Source organism: Trachypithecus francoisi, unplaced genomic scaffold, assembly GCF_009764315.1.
Source record: "Trachypithecus francoisi isolate TF-2019V2 unplaced genomic scaffold, Tfra_2.0 Lachesis_group0, whole genome shotgun sequence".
NCBI lineage: Eukaryota > Metazoa > Chordata > Mammalia > Primates > Cercopithecidae > Trachypithecus > Trachypithecus francoisi.
Genome location: NW_022681453.1, coordinates 14,865,762 through 14,881,658, shown reverse-complemented (window position 1 = coordinate 14,881,658; position 15,897 = coordinate 14,865,762). Strand labels below are relative to the sequence as shown.

General features: G+C 47.6%; 1 protein-coding gene across 9 annotated transcripts in view; it reads left to right on the top strand.

Moving 5' to 3' along the window:
- The window catches only part of KIF9 (kinesin family member 9), a 54,406-nt gene extending 41,637 nt beyond the window's left edge, over nt 1–12,769 (top strand). For 7 of the 9 annotated variants that reach the window (XM_033205425.1, XM_033205434.1, XM_033205415.1 and 4 more), the window contains 4 exons: nt 3,253–3,429; nt 3,723–3,838; nt 4,250–4,354; nt 12,464–12,767. In XM_033205425.1, the coding sequence (XP_033061316.1) occupies nt 3,253–3,429; nt 3,723–3,838; nt 4,250–4,354; nt 12,464–12,514 (449 nt within the window). In that variant the 3' untranslated portion in view covers nt 12,515–12,767. Of the gene's footprint in view, nt 1–3,252; nt 3,447–3,722; nt 3,839–4,249; nt 4,355–12,463 lie in introns of all 9 variants that reach the window. The other 2 variants (XR_004435819.1, XM_033205468.1) reach the window with 2 other exon arrangements.
- Nucleotides 12,770–15,897: the final 3,128 nt, after the last annotated feature.

Here is a 15,897-nt window from a genome sequence, read left to right as displayed (position 1 = left end):
GTGACGCACACCTGTAATCCCAGCATCTTGGGAGGCTGAGGCATGAAAATTGCTCGAACCCAGGAGGCAGAGGTTACAGTGAGGCAAGATTGCACCACTGCACTCCAGTCTGGGTGACAGACCAAGACTGTCCCGGAAAAAAAAAAAATTAAACAATTATTTCTCAGAGGGCAACTTTATGTTCTAATTCTTGGGGCCATTCTTACACCTCACAGACCAATTATGACATGCTATTCCTAAGGGCAAAGCCCTCCACGGGTCTGGGAAGCTGGAGAAGGCCAGTGATGGTGGCTATAGACATACCCCTATCCAGAACTACAGGGAGAGGACATGGTGAAGATTTTATGGGACAAACAAGCACTTCTTTGTCCTCTCTGCTCACACTTTCTTTGAACATACAGCCCCTTATTACATATTTAAGATAAAATATATGCATGCTATGCTGGCATATCATGTACTCCTAAATATACCTGAAAGTGGGCAGTTTCAAAGGATGAGATGAGGAAGACATTAAAATTTTTTTTTTTTCTTTTTTGAGACAGAGTTTCACTCTTGTTGCCGAGTCTGGAGTGCAATGGCACGATCTTGGCTCACTGCAACCTCTGCCTCCCAGGTTCAAGCAATTCTGCTGCCTCAGCCTCCCAAGTAGCTGTGATTACAGGCATGCGCCACCACGCCCAGCTAATTTTTATTTTTAGTGGAGACAGGTTTCTTCATGTTCGTCAGGCTGGTCTTGAACTCCCGACCTCAGGTGATCTGCCCACTTCAGCCTCCCAAAGTGCTGGGATTACAGGTGTGAGCCACTGCACCCGGCCAAAAAAATTTTTTTGTGTGTGTGTGACAGAGTCTCGCTCTGTTGCCCAGGCTGAAGTGCAGTGGCATGATCTCGGCTCACTGCAAGCTCCACCTCCTGGATTCACGCCATTCTCCTGCCTCAGCCTCCTGAGTAACTGGGACTACAGGCACCTGCCAACATGCCCGGCTAATTTTTTGTATTTTTAGTAGAGACGGGATTTCACCATGTTAGCCAGGATCGTCTCAATCTCCTGACCTCGTGATCCTCCCTTCTCAGCCTCCCAAAGTGGTGGGATTACAGGTGTGAGCCACAGCGCCTGACCCAACAAATTTTTAATATTTAAATTTTTATCAGTATCAAAAAAAACTCATTTTTGTGCTGTCCTCCAAAAGTAGTGTTTTTCCACTGATTATTAAAATTTTAATAAAATACCTTTATTTTATTGAATTTACTTGAACAGATCAAGTAAAGTCATATCTCCTAGGCCAGGCAAGGTGGCTCACACCTGTAATCTCAGCACTTTGGGAGGCCGAGGTGTGTGGATTGCTTGAGCACAGGAGTTTGAGACCAGCCTGGGCAACACAGTGAGACCCTGTCTCTACAAAAAAAACATAAAAAATTAGCTGGACGTGGTGGCACATGCCTATAGTCTCAGTTACTTGGGAGGCACGGTGAAAGGATCACCTGAGCCAAGAAGGTTGAGGTTGCAGTGAGCCATGATCATGTCACTGAACTTTAGCTTTGGCGACAGAGTGAGGCCCTGTCAAATCAATCAATCAATCAATCTCTTAGATACCTTATGATTAGCCACTTGTTGACCCAGAAAGGTCAGCATATTTGGAACATTAGTCTTTTGTAAAAGAAAAATACAAAATTGCCAGTTGTGGTGGCATATGCTTGTAATTCCAGCTATTTGACAGGCTGAAGCAGGAGGATTACTTGAGGCCAGTAATTCAAGAAAAAGAAAAAGAAACAAAGAAAAGAAAAAAAGAAAAATGTAAAAATATAAAATCATCTTTAATTCAACACTTTTTTTCCTGGAGATAATCAGACATTCTCTGAGTAGAACAAAAGATGTTCACAGTTACTCCCCATCTCAACAGAGTACTGTAAAGATTCTACTCTGTAAAGGATTGTGGCTTATTCAAATAATCACATCAGAGACCTCCCACAGCATAGAGACCACAGCAGATTGCTCCGCACTGAAGGTGAGGCACTTGGTGAGGGTGACTCCCACTCCCCACTCCAGATCCCAGATCCCAAAGTCAAGACACTTGCTTTTCCATTAATGACTCCATTAGTGACTTTTAATGTGTCTCACTTTTTTCCCAATAAACATCAGTGGAAGTGCTAACACTTTCCTCTAGCATCTGGGGGCTGCCTCATGCACCCCAGCCACACACCTCAGGTCATGTGCAGAACACACTTGCCTTACACTTGGGGATGGGGATCGATGTGATGATGCCTTTGCTAAGCTTTCAGGTGCTGTGAGCAGTGGAGAGCAGGGTGAATGGCTTTGCACATCATATTGTTTTATGTTAACCCAACAACTGTCACTGAACTGACAGAACTTAAAAGATCCTTGCAAAGAGACGAATAGCACTAACCCTTGTCCCTGGAGCCCTTTGACAGCTACTCAACACGATGTAGATGTCTAATCATCTCTAACAAGAAGGTAGCTGGTGACCTGCGCATGGTGGCTCGCGCCTGTAATCCCACCACTTTGGGAGGCTGAGGTAGGCGGATCACCTGAGGTCAGGAATTCAAGACCAGCCTGGGCAACATGGTGAAACCCCGTCTCTGCTAAAACTACAAAACTTAGCTGGGCGTGGTGGCGCATGCCTGTAATCCCAGTTATTCAGGAGGCTGAGGGAGGAGAATCGCTTGAACCTGGGAGATGGAGGTTGCAGTGAGTTGAGATTGTGCCACTGTACTCTAGCCTGGGCAACAAGGCAAGATTCCATCTCAAAAAGGAAAAAAAAAAGAAAGTAGCTGGTGGATGTGGGAATCAGCAAGAGACAATTTGAACATCTACTGTTAATAAGGAGCCTTGCCCAAGTGCATTATTGTACTAGCCAGTGATGGCAGTTTGTAGATGTAATTTACAAGAAAAATAGACATTTGTATACTAGGAGTGCTTACTAAATATCTTTGGCTAATACAGTTTTAAATAAAATGAGCATGGAGCATGGGCCTTCTGCACCTTCTCCTGCCCTCTGCTCCTGTTTGTCCTAAAATGCCAGTGTGGCCCCACTGAGCTGAGCTCCCCTCCCTGTGAGATTATGCCCTGGCAGCCTGGCCTTCTTGTGCTTTACCCATCTCCTTGCCATGGCCCAGCCCTGCCTGTGGTCTCCTGTCTTCATGATTTGCCAGCTCTGTGCCCGCCTTCTGGAATCCCTTCCTCCCCCAATTTCAGGTGAACACCTCATTTCCTGACTTCTTCCATCACCTTGCAGGCGAGTATGAAAACAAGGGGCTGATGATCATCGATGAGGAGGAATTCCTGCTGATCCTGAAGCTCAAAGACCTCAAGAAGCAGTACCGCAGCGAGTACCAGGACCTGCGTGACCTCAGGGCTGAGATCCAGTATTGCCAGCACCTAGTGGATCAGTGTCGCCACCGCCTGCTCATGGGTGCGACAGTTGGGAAGGTTGGCCGCCACCTGAGGTACAAGGAGGCTCAGGGAGAGGCCACAGCCTGAGTTCTGGAAGCACCCTCAGAGTTTCTCTCTGGCAGAGCCAGGGGCTGGGCAGGGGCTTCAGATGTGTGGTTCCCAGGACTGTGAGGGCCAGAGATGGAGATGGGGACAGGGTAAGACCCTGGAGCAGAAAGTAAACAGGTGGTAAGTCTGCAACAGATATAAGACAGATGAGAGCACACAGCCCTTACCAGCTTCCTCAGGTTCTGTCTCCTCACCTCCTTGTAGAATTTGACATCTGGTACAATGAGTCCTTTGTCATCCCTGAGGACATGCAGATGGCATTGAAGCCAGGCGGCAGCATCCGGCCAGGCATGGTCCCTGTGAACAGGATTGTGTCTCTGGTGAGCAGCACAAGGGCAGGAGTGTGGCAGTGGGTTGAGCGTGGGGCAATGGGCAGTGCCCCTTGATCTCTGTTCTCGTCACAAACATGGCAGTGTGTGTGGTGCACCCAGCCTCTCCACAGCCAGCCCAGGCAGGTGGGCAGGTACAGGTCTCTCCTTGGTTACCAAGGGATGGGGGAAAATACCACTCTTGCTACTGCCACCTTTCTAAAGCAGTTCATTCTGCTCAGGCAGCAGTTACAGGTTGTCTGTGGGAACACTGACAGACATGGGGGCTGGAGGGCTGTGAGATGCCCTTTTGGTATGGTGGTGTATGGCACAAACCCAGCAAGGGACCGCCCTGATGCCCATCACAGGCTCTGCTAGGGTATATCCTGACCATACCATGCTAAAGAGACTGTCCTCCCCCAGGGAGAAGATGACCAGGACAAATTCAGCCAGCTGCAGCAGAGGGTGCTTCCTGAGGGCCCTGATTCCATCTCCTTCTACAATGCCAAAGTCAAGACAGAGCAGAAGGTAACTCAGAGGCCTATGTCTCCAGGAGGCTGGGGACCTCAGTGACCTCATGACTAGGAAACCCAGGATCATATTCCCTACTTTAGAGAGGTAAGGGAGGAATAATGCCATTCCAAGGAGATTAGTCACCCTCAGTCAGTGGGTGTCTTCTGCCAACTGGACTGCAACTGGGCTGGACCCTAGAGGAATCCTACCAACCATGGCCAGGCCAAGACATGGCTGGTCAGTACTGACTAGCCTATGTATGGTTCGCAGCACAAGGCCCAGGGATCCCCTGAGGCTTCCACCTGTCAGGGAGGACCAACAGGGTCCACTCTGCACAGGTGGCAGGGGACAGAGGATCACATGCAGCTGAGGCATAGCTAGACATGGTGTTAGCTATAGATTGGGTGGGTGGGGTACTCTCCTCCTAGAGCAGGTTTGGCTGGTGCAGAGGGTCTTCACTCTACTAAGGCCTGGCCTAGACCTAGAACACAGAGGGCCCTGTGCACTGCATACTCCTGTTCGTGCAGAGGCAGTGCTTATACAGCAAGTGGCAGATGCACACAGGGCAGATGCCCAAGTGAGTTCATTCTTTCACAAATATTTTTGTAGTTATTTATTAACATACTCAATAGGTGATACATTCAGGTGTTTCAAACATTAAGAAAGCATGAAAGTACATGGCTGGGCACGGTGGCTCATGCCTGTAATCCAAGCAGTTTGGGAGGCTGAGGTGGGTGGATCACTTGAGGTCAGGAGTTCAGGACCAGCCTGGGCAACATGATGAAACCCTGTCTCTACTAAAAATATAAAAAATTAGCCAGGCACATGTTTGTAATCCCAGCTACTCAGGAGGCTGAGGCAGGAGAATCGCTTGAACCTGGGAGGTAGAGGTTGTAGTGAGCCAAGATCATACCACTTTACTCCAGCCTGTGCAACAAAACGAAACTCTATATAAAAAAAGAAGAAAAAATGCTGGGCACAGTGGCTCTGGCTGGGCACGGTGGCTCAAGCCTATAAGTCTAGCACTTTGGGCGGCTGAACCAGGTGTATTGCCTGAGCTCAGGAGTTCGAGACCAGCCTGGGCAACATGGTGAAACCCTGTCTTTACTAAAATACAAAAACTTAGCTGGGTGTGGCAGCATGCTACTGTAGTCCCAGCCACTGGAGAGGCTGAGGCAGGACCTGGGAGGTCCTGGAACCTGGGAGGCGGAGGTCGCAGTGAGCAGAGATTGCACCATTAACTCGAGCCTGGGTGACAGAGTGAGAGACTCCGTTTCCAAAAATAAAAAAGAAAGTACAAACACTGTCCCCATCTATCAGCTCCCGGCAGCCCCCTCTGATAGGGCACCCCTGTCACTTGTTTCAGATCCTGGCAACCCCTCTGACAGGGCACCCCATCACTTGTTTCTAGTGTTCCCCTCAGTTTTCTCTCTTCCTTCCTTCCATTCTCTCCCTCTCTCTCTTTCTTTTTTTTTTTTTTTTTTTTTTTTTTTTTTGTTGAGGGGTACAGAATTTCACTCTTATTACCCAGGCTGGAGTGCAGTGGTGCAATCTTAGCTCACTGCAACCTCTGCCTCCCGGGTTCAAGTGATTCTCCTGCCTCAGCCTCCTGAGTAGCTGGGATTACAGGTGTGCCACCATGCCCGGCTACTTTTTTTTTTTTTTTTTTTTTTGTTGAGACGGAGTCTCGCTCTGTCGCCTGGGCTGGAGTGCAGTGGCCGGATCTCAGCTCACTGCTAGCTCCGCCTCCCGGGTTTACGCCATTCTCTCGCCTCAGCCTCCCGAGTAGCTGGGACTACAGGCGCCCGCCATCTCGCCCGGCTAATTTTTTTGTATTTTTTTTAGTAGAGACGGGGTTTCACCGTGTTAGCCAGGATGGTCTCGATCTCCTGACCTCGTGATCTGCCCGTCTCGGCCTCCCAAAGTGCTGGGATTACAGGCTTGAGCCACCGCGCCCGGCCGCCCGGCTACTTTTTTATATTTTTAGTAGAGATGGAGGTTCACCATGTTGGTCAGGCTGGTCTCGAACTCCTGACCCCTGGGGATCCACCCACTTCGGCCTCCCAAAGTACTGGGATTACAGATGTGAGCCACTGTGCCTGGCTTCCCGTCAGTTTTCTGCATCATGCTTTTTCTACTTAGCAACACATCCTGAAGATCATGCCGTGTCAACCTATAGGTGCTTCTGTGTCCTTTTTTTTCTTTTCCTTTTTCTTTCTTTTGAGACAGTGTTGCACTCTGTTGCCCAGGCTAGAGTGCAGTGGCATGATCATGGCTCATTACAGCTTCGACCTCACAGATTGAAGCAATCCTCCCACCTCAGCCTCCCGAATAGCTGGGACTATAGGCGTGCACCACATGCCCAGCTAAATTTTTTTTTTTTTTTTTTTGGTAGAGACGGGGTTTTGCCATGTTGCCTAGGCTGGTCTCAAACACCTGGGCTCAAGTGATCTGCCTGCCCTGGCCTCCCAAAGTGCTGGGATTACAGACATGAGCCATTGTACCTGGCCAGTTTTTTCTTACTAATTTGTAGGAATTTTTTTTTTTTTTTTTGGAGACAGAGTCTCACTCTGTCACCCAGGCTGGAGTGCAGTGGCACAATCTTGGCTCACTGCAACTTCTGCCTCTGGGCTCAAACTATTCTCCTGCCTCAGCCTCCTGAATAACTGGAACTACAGGCACCTGCAACCACACCCAGCTAGTTTTTTTGTATTTTAAGTAGAGACGGAGTTTCACCGTATTGGCCAGGCTGGTCTCGAACTCCTGACCTCAGGTCATCCACCCACCTTGGCCTCCCAAAGTGCTGGGATTACAGATATGAGCCACTGCACCTGACCAAGAAATTAGCTCTTTGTGATATGATTTACAACTATTTTTTTCCTGTTTGTCATTTGTCTTTTGACTTTCCTTATGGTTTTTTGTAGGTATTTTGTTATTTTTAAGAAATCAAGCTTACTCCATTTAGGCTGCTGTAACAAAATACCTTAGACCAGGGAACTTCTAAACAGCAGAAATGGGCTGGGCGCAGTGGCTCATGCCTGTAATCCCAGCACTTTGGGAGGCTGAGGTGGGTGGATCACTTGAGATCAGGAGTTCGAGACCAGCCTGGCCAACATGGTGAAACCTTATCTCTACTAAAAATACAAAAATTAGCTGGGCCTGGTGGCGCATGCCTGTATTTCCAGCTATTTGGGAGGCTGAGGGAGGAGAATTGCTTGAACCCAGGAGGTGGAGGTTGCAGTGAACCAAGATCGTGCCACTGCATTCCAGCCTGGGCGACAGAGTGAGACTCCACCAAAAAACAAAAACAAAAAAAACCCAGCAGAAATGTATTGCTCACAGTTCTAGAAGCTGGCAAGTGTAACATCAAGGCATCAGCAGATATGGGCTAGTAAGGGTTTGCCCTCCACTTCAGAGGTGGTGCCTTTTAGTTGTGTCCTCACACAGCAGAAGTGCAATAAACTAATGAGCTCCCTCAGGCCCCTTTTATAGGGCACTAATCCCATCCCTGAGGGTAGAACCCTCAAGACCTGTCACCTCTCAAAGGCCTCACCTCTTCATAGCATTGCCGTGGGGGTTAGCTTTCAACATACGAATTTTGGGGAGACACTGACATTTAGACCATGGCACGAGTTTATCGGTTTTCTTTTTCTTAGTTTCTGGATTTTGTGTCATCATTTCCCCCAGTTAACTTCACTCTTTACATTTAGGATTAAGCTGACATCTTCACTGACCTGATGGTTGTGAGGAGCTGAAGCCCATCCAGAGAGGCTTAAGCATAGGGGTTTCTTACATGGATTCTGAAGGTCCCATAGAGCAGCATGTCTCATCCTGTGCTGTGCACACAAATCACTGGCAGTCTTTTCAGAATGCAAATGACCGGTAGCAATAGCTCATGCCTATAATCCCAGTACTTTGGGAGGCTGAGGCGGGCAGATCATTTGAGGCCAGGAGTTCAAGACCAGCCTGGCCAATGTGGTGAAACCCCATCTCTACTAAAAATACAAAAATTAGCCAGCTGTGGTGGTGCATGCCTGTAATCCCAGCGACTTGGGAGGCTGAGGCGTGAGAATCTCTTAAACCAGGGAGGTGGAGGTTGCAGTGAGCCAAGCTTGCACCACTGCACTCCAACCTGGGCAATGAAGAGAGACTCTGTCTAAAAAAAAAAAAAAGAGCAGATACTGATGGAGCCTGAGATTCTATATTTTGAATAAACTCCCAAATGATGTCCATGCTGCTAGTCCAGGACAACACTTGGGGTAGCACACTTACAGGCTTTACCTTAAAACCTGCTTTTTATTAGGTTGAAGACGTTCTTTTCTGTTCCTATTCATTGAGTGTGTATTTTTTTTCTCAATCATGAAAGGGATATTGAAACTGTTATCTTTTTGCATACTGCCTCCCTTTTCTTTCTATTCTCATTCCTAGGACTCTGATTAGATGTATTTTATTTCATCCTGTCCTCTGTATCTCTTAAAATATCTTATGTTTCTTCCAGCTCCTCATCTCTGTATGCTGTAATTTAGGTAACTTTTTTTTTTTTTTTTTTTTTTTTGAGACGGAGTCTTGCTCTGCCGCCCAGGCTGGAGTGCAGTGGCCGGATCTCTGCTCACTGCAAGCTCCGCCTCCCGGGTTCACGCCATTCTCCTGCCTCAGCCTCCCGAGTAGCTGGGACTACAGGCGCCCGCCACCTCGCCCAGCTAGTTTTTTTGTATTTTTTAGTAGAGACGGGGTTTCACTGTGTTAGCCAGGATGGTCTTGATCTCCTGACCTCGTGATCCGCCCATCTCGGCCTCCCAAAGTGCTGGGATTACAGGCTTGAGCCACCGCGCCCGGCCCGGTAACTTTTTTTTTTGAGACGGAGTTTTGCTCTTTCACCCAGGCTGAAGTGAAATGCCACAATCTCAGCTCACTGCAGCCTCCACCCGCTGGGTTCTAAGGGATTCTCCTGCCTCAGCCTCCCAAGTAGCTGGGATTATAGGCGTGTACCACCATACCTGGCTAATTTTTGTATTTTTAATACAGACAGGGTTTCACCATGTTGGCCAGGCTGGTCTCAAACTCCTGACTTCATGATCCACCTGCCTTGGCTTCCCAAAGTGCTGGGTTTAGAGGCATGAGTCACCATGCCCAGCCTGGGTAATTTCTTTTTTCCCCCCCTCAAGATGGAGTCTTCCTCTGTCACCCAGGCTGGAGTGCAATGGTGTGATCTTGGCTCATTGCAACCTCCGCCTTCCAGGTTTAAGCGATTCTCCTGCCTCAGCCTCCTGAGTAGCTGGGATTACAGGTGCACGCCACCACACCTGGCTAATGTTAGTGCTTTTAGTAGAAACGGGGTTTCATCATGTTGGCCAGGCTGGTCTCGAACTCCTGACCACATGATCCGTGCGCTTTGGCCTCCCAAAGTGCTGGGATTACAGGCATGAGCCACCGCGCCTGGCCTGGTAGCTTCTTTAGATTCCTCTTTTAGTTTATTAATACACTCTTCAGTTGTGTTTCATCTCCTACATCTAAACATTGTATTTGGTTCTCCTTCAAATATGCTTGGTCTTTTTTTTTTCTCTTTCTTTTCTTTTCTTTTTCTTCTTTTCTTTTTTTTTTCTTCTTGAGATGGAGTCTCGCTATGTCGCCCCAGGCTGGAGTGCAGTGGCAGGATCTCAGCTCACTGCAAGCTCCGCCTCCCGGGTTCACGCCATTCTCCGGCCTCAGCCTGTCCTCTTTTCTTTTTCTTATTTATTTTATTTTATTTATTTATTTTATTTTTTTGAGATGGAGTTTCACTCTTGTTGCCCAGGCTGGAGTGCAATGGCACAGTCTCGGCTCACTGCAACCTCTGCCTCCTGAGTTCAAGCGATTCTCCTGCCTCAGCCTCCCAAGTAGCTAGGATTACAGGCATGCGCCACCACTCCTGGCTAATTTTGTATTTTTAGTAGAGATGGGGTTTTTCCTGTTGGTCAGGCTGGTCTTAAACTTCCAACCTCAGGTGATCTGCCCACTTCGGCCTCCCAAAGTGCTGTGGTTACAGGCGTGAGCCACCGCGCCTGGCATTTTCTTTTTAATTAAAAACAATTTTTTAAATAGAGACAGGGTATCCCTTTGTTGCTCAGGCTGGTCTCCAGTTCCTAGACTCAGGGAATCCTGCTGCCTGGGCCTTCCAAAGTGCTGGGATTACAGGCATGAGCCACTGCACCAGGACTTACTTTTTTTTTTTTTGACAAGGTCTTGCTCTGTCACCCAAGCTGGAGGGAGTGCAGTGACACGATCATAGCTCACTGCAGCCTTGAGATCCTGGGCTCAAGCAATCCTCTCACCTCAGCTTCCAAAAGTGCTGGGATCATGGGCGTGAGCCCCTATGCCCAGCTAGTTATTTTAAATAAATCCTTATTTTATGCTTTTTAAAAAGCTTTATTGAGATAGAATTTGCATACCATACAATTCGCCCATTTAAAATGTGCAACTCACCAGGCCTGGTGGCTCATGCCTGTAATCCCAGCACTTTGGGAGACTGAGGTGGGCGGATCACTTAAGGTCAGGAGTTCAAGACCAGCCTGGCCAACATAATGAAACCTCGTCTTTACTAAAAACACAAAAACTAGCTGGGGATGGTGGTGCACATGTGTAATCCCAGCTACTCAGGAGGATGAGGCAGGAGGATCACTTAAACCTGGGAGGCGGAAGTTGTAGTGAGCCGAGATTGCGCCACTGTACTCCAGCCTGGGTGACAGAGCGAGACTCTGTCTCAAAAAAATAAACAAATTCTAAATCATTAAGCAGAGGAATCCTGTATTTCTACAGTCAAAATTCTATTCTCTCATCATTCCCCAATCTCTAGAATTCTCTGTATTGGCCATTTTTAATGTTTAAGATATGTCCATGCACAAACTTTTTATGCAAATGTTATACTTGAACCATTCCATGTTCTTTCAATTCTATGTTATAGTTATTTAAATACATATTTTTGGCTGGGCGCGGTGGCTCAAGCCTGTAATCCCAGCACTCTGGGAGGCCGAGACGGGCGGATCACGAGGTCAGGAGATCGAGACCATCCTGGCTAACACGGTGAAACCCTGTCTCTACTAAAAAATACAAAAAACTAACTGGGCGAGGTGGTGGGCGCCTGTAGTCCCAGCTACTCGGGAGGCTGAGGCAGGAGAATGGCATGAACCCGGGAAGCAGAGCTTGCAGTGAGCTGAGATCCGGCCACTGCACTCCAGCCTGGGCGACAGAGTGAGACTCTGTCTCAAAAAAATAAAATAAATAATAAATACATAAATAAATATATATCTATTTTTATATAGGAAATGTATAGATCAGATTTTTCATGGTCAAAATCTGTTTCCTGTTTTACTGAGTCTCATGGTGGCTTGATGGTGGCGTGTGTGTGTGTGTGTCTGTGTGTGTGTATGAAATCGTGAGCTTGTGTTTGACTGAACTTAAGCTCAAGGAGACCTGAACACATAAACTGAAATTATTTTCCCACTGAAAAGGTTTGCACTTGCTTTCTGCAGTTAGCCGTAAGGCATTACCAACCCAGGACCATTTTAACCCTCTTCAAGAATTCCAGTTTAATATGGGAGCTTCAGTTCGGACTCCTACTTTGTGGGGAACCTAAGATTCCATGTTCCAAGCTAGTTTTAGCATTTGCTGGCTTATAGCCCACTGTCTCTGTTTCAGCCCACAGTTTTCACCTGCTTTCTAAGATCCTAGCATTACATTAAAGAGGTATAATTTGTGAACATCTAATTGATTGCAGTGGCAAAGAGAGGGCCCTTCTGAATACCTGGCCCCTAACTCCTCTGGAGATAGAACCCTCTTCTTTTCTTTCTGAACCTGTTCCCTGTCAGAAACTCTCAAGTATGCCCTTGAAACCTACATGCCCCTTTCAAATATGCCTGCCAGACTGTTTTAAAATAGTTTTACACACTTTCTTTAGGATAAAAGAATGAAAGAGTTTGAATGGAATGTTATTTCTCACAGAATTGGAGCTACTCAGAAGGAATCCTTGTCCACAACCTGTGATGTTTGCAGGAGGAATGATAGGGTGAATGTGAGTGGCCTGGTCTGAGTCCCTGCTAAGTCTATCCCTCATAATAAGTTCCTGTTTTCTCCTCCCTCTGTGTCCAGCATAATTACTTGAAAACCATGATGGGTCTCCAGCAGGCACATAGAAAATAGAACCTCATCGCTGTACCTTAAAGGACAAGACCAGCAACTCTAACCTACTGTAGTGGAGCTGCTCAACCACCTGCCTAGAGCTGCAGCCCCCCTACTCCAAGGCTGGGACCCAGGACAGAGAACACATATGGCCTGCATGCGGGGAGGAGTATCCTCCAAGGACAACCTTGCTCCTCTTCACAGAGCACTTTGGGTTTTAATTCACTGTCTTACATGCAGGGACAGGATAAAATAACTTTCTAGTTTAGACTTTTAGTGCTCATCTGAGAACTTTGTCTTATTTCCTGTCTGAAAGGACATCTTCTCTATGTATATGTGAAGTCAGAACTGAGTCTCAAGTAGGAAAGCAGAAAAGTAGCTCAGCCAGGCTCCTCCTGGCAGGCCTTTGTCCCACTGGTCAGCCCCTTTCCTGGATAGACATCCTAGGGTGGGGGTGGGAAGCTCAGTCTGAGGAGCTCTGCTTCTCACAGCTCCCTCAGACCCTAAGTTCTCTCAAGACATCTTTTCCGTGTTTTCGGAGCCAGTGAAGAAGACAGGAGGAAGCCCTCCTTCATTTGGCAACCAGGGGAGGATAAGGTCTAGCCACAAAGCCCAGAAAGGGATGAGGCAGAGCTGGCTCCATGTACCAGGGAATAAATGAGCAGCTTCTGGGAGACATGTCCTCTGCGTGTTTCCAGAACACCACAGCCTTCCCTACACAGCATGCACAGCCAGGTGCCTCCCCTCCCTCTATTCTCTCTCTGTGTAGGCTGCGCTGAGCAGAAGTGAAAGTGGATGATTTACCCTGAATAGGAACTGGGATCGCTGTCAGTGCTGAGCAGGGAAGAGAGAAGATATCACTCTCTGTCAAGTTATCAGGCTGCAGCTTGGGCCCTTGGTGGTGGCACCAAAGGGAAAGAGTTCACTACTTTGCTCAGAGAACAAACTCAGGCCCTCTGGAGCCTTCCAGGCTAATACGCCCCTGGGTTGGTAAACCGAGCCTCCACTGAGTGAAAAGTTTCAGCGCTTCCTTGGAATTCTGTCTCACTCCCTCTTCTGTTCTTGTGGGTCAAGGCCTTGGCCTGGCACTCTGTGGGTGCTTCCCCATCTGACACCCTCATCAAGCCCTTGAGATTGCTGTTATTCTTCCAACAGTGGGAGAGGAGGTTCTGCTCACCTGGCAGCCCTGTCATGGGGAAACTGTGAGAGAAAAATACATCACTTCTGGTGGGTAATATCCACCTCTGGGACCACTTTGTATGAGGAAAGATGGAAGGAACTAGGTCTGCTTACCTGAAGAGGAAGAGAAATGTGACAGAGGCCATGAGGGGCTGCCAGGTAGAAGGGAAAGCAAGAGGATGTGGGCTGAATGAGTAGCAAACATTTTTCCCAAAGGTTTGTTTTGTTGTTGTTGTTATTGTTGTTTTTGAGACAGGGTGTCACTCTGTCATCCAGGCTGGAGTGCAGTGGTGCCATTACACCTCATTGCAGCCTGAACCTCCTGGGCTCAATCTTCCCACCCCAGCTCCTAAGTAGCTGGGACTACAGGTGCACACCACCATGCCTGGATAGTTTTAAAATTTTTTGTGGAGATGGAGTCTCACTATGTTGTCCAGAATAGTCTCGAAACTTCCAGGCTCAAGCGATCCTCCCACCTCAGCCTCCCAAAGTGCTGAGGGATTACAGGTGTGAGCCACCTTGCCTGGCCAAGATTGTTATCTCAAAATAAGAAGAGGCTTAAAATGAGTCCTGGCATGAAGTCATTAGTGAGGGCCCTGCAGCAATAGGCTGTCTGACAAGGAAGTTGCACCCGGTTGAAGGTTGAACTGGATAGCATCTATCCAATCAAAAACCCTGTGATTCTGCTCTTCAGCCCATCAGCAGATGGACGTGGATTTTGTTGAAGAAAGTGATAGGATTGGTTTGAGGGCTCTGCCCTCTCCCTCCTCCAGCTCCTTTCTCTTCCCCTGACTAATGCTTCCAGGAGTCGATGCTTCCAACATGGCAGGAAGGTGGGGGTGTTGTGTTCATTCAGATGGGTCTGTCGTTCCAGAAAATAATTCCTGCCAAGTTAATTTGACCATCCAAGTCACCCCTGGAGGGACTTCCAGTTGCAACAACATGACAGGTGAGATAACCTGAAAACATTCCTGCTACAAATAGAGGTGCTGACTGAAGTATAACATTCTTTTAAATATAGTTGACCCTTGAGGCCATGTGCGGTGGTCCACGCCTGTAATCCCAGCCCTTTGGAAGGCTGAGGTAGGTGGATCACTTGAGGCCAGGAGTTTGAGACCAGCCTGGCAAATATGGCAAAAACATGTCTCTACTAAAAATACAAAAATTAGCTGGGTGTGGTGGTGCACGCCTGTAATCCCAGCTACTTGGGAGGCTGAGACACAAGAATTGTTTGAACCTGGGAGGCGGAGGTTGCAATGAGCTGAGATCATGCCGCTGCACTCCATCCTGGGGAACAGAGTGAGATTTTGTCTCAAAAAAAGAAAAAGAGAAAAGAAATACAGTTGACGCTTGAACACCATGGGTTTGAAATGCACAAGTCCACTTATACATGGGATTTTTTCAGCCAAAGGTGGATTGAAAATACAGTATTCAAGGGATGCAAAATCCGCATATGTGGAGAGTCAACTTTTTGTATGTGCAGGTTCCACAGGGCTGAGTGCAGGACTTATGTGTGGATTTTGGCATATGCAAGGGGCCCTGGAGCCAATCCCACATGTATACCAAGGGACGACTGTACAAAGTAAAATTTGCGAGAAAGAAAGGGAACTGTCAGGAGCCAGAGATAAAGGAAGAACTGAAAACCTGAGTGGTCAGTATGTGAACTGGCTATGGCTTCTAGGGACCAGGAGAAGGTATGTGAGTGGATTGTTACTTTTGAGAGTTACATGTCCACATAAGTATGAGAATTAAGACTTTGGTTCATGCCATATAGGAAGTTGGAAATGGGACTGCCTGAATAAAGATGGCACCCTGAAGGCTTCATCATTGGTGAAGAGGTGAGCTAGAAAGCCGAATGTCTAATTGTCTCCCTAAACATACTTTACCCATAACCTTCCTTAGCCTAATTGCTCAGGCTAAAATCCTTAGTTTTGTACTTCATTCCTCTTTTCTCTCACTCCTCACACTGAATCTGTCCAGAAATTCAGTAGGCTTTACCTTCCTACTATACTCAAAATCTGACGACTTCTTACCACTTCTTGCCTGGATATTGCAACAGCTTCCTGTCTCCTGACTTCCCCTTTTGCTATTTCCAGAACAGCAGCCTGGCTGAACCTTTTTTTTTTTTTTCCAGAGGCAAGGTGTTACTCTTTGCTCAGGCTGGAGAGCAGTGGCATGATCCTAGCTCACTGCATCCTCGAACTCCTGGGTTCAAGCAATCCTCC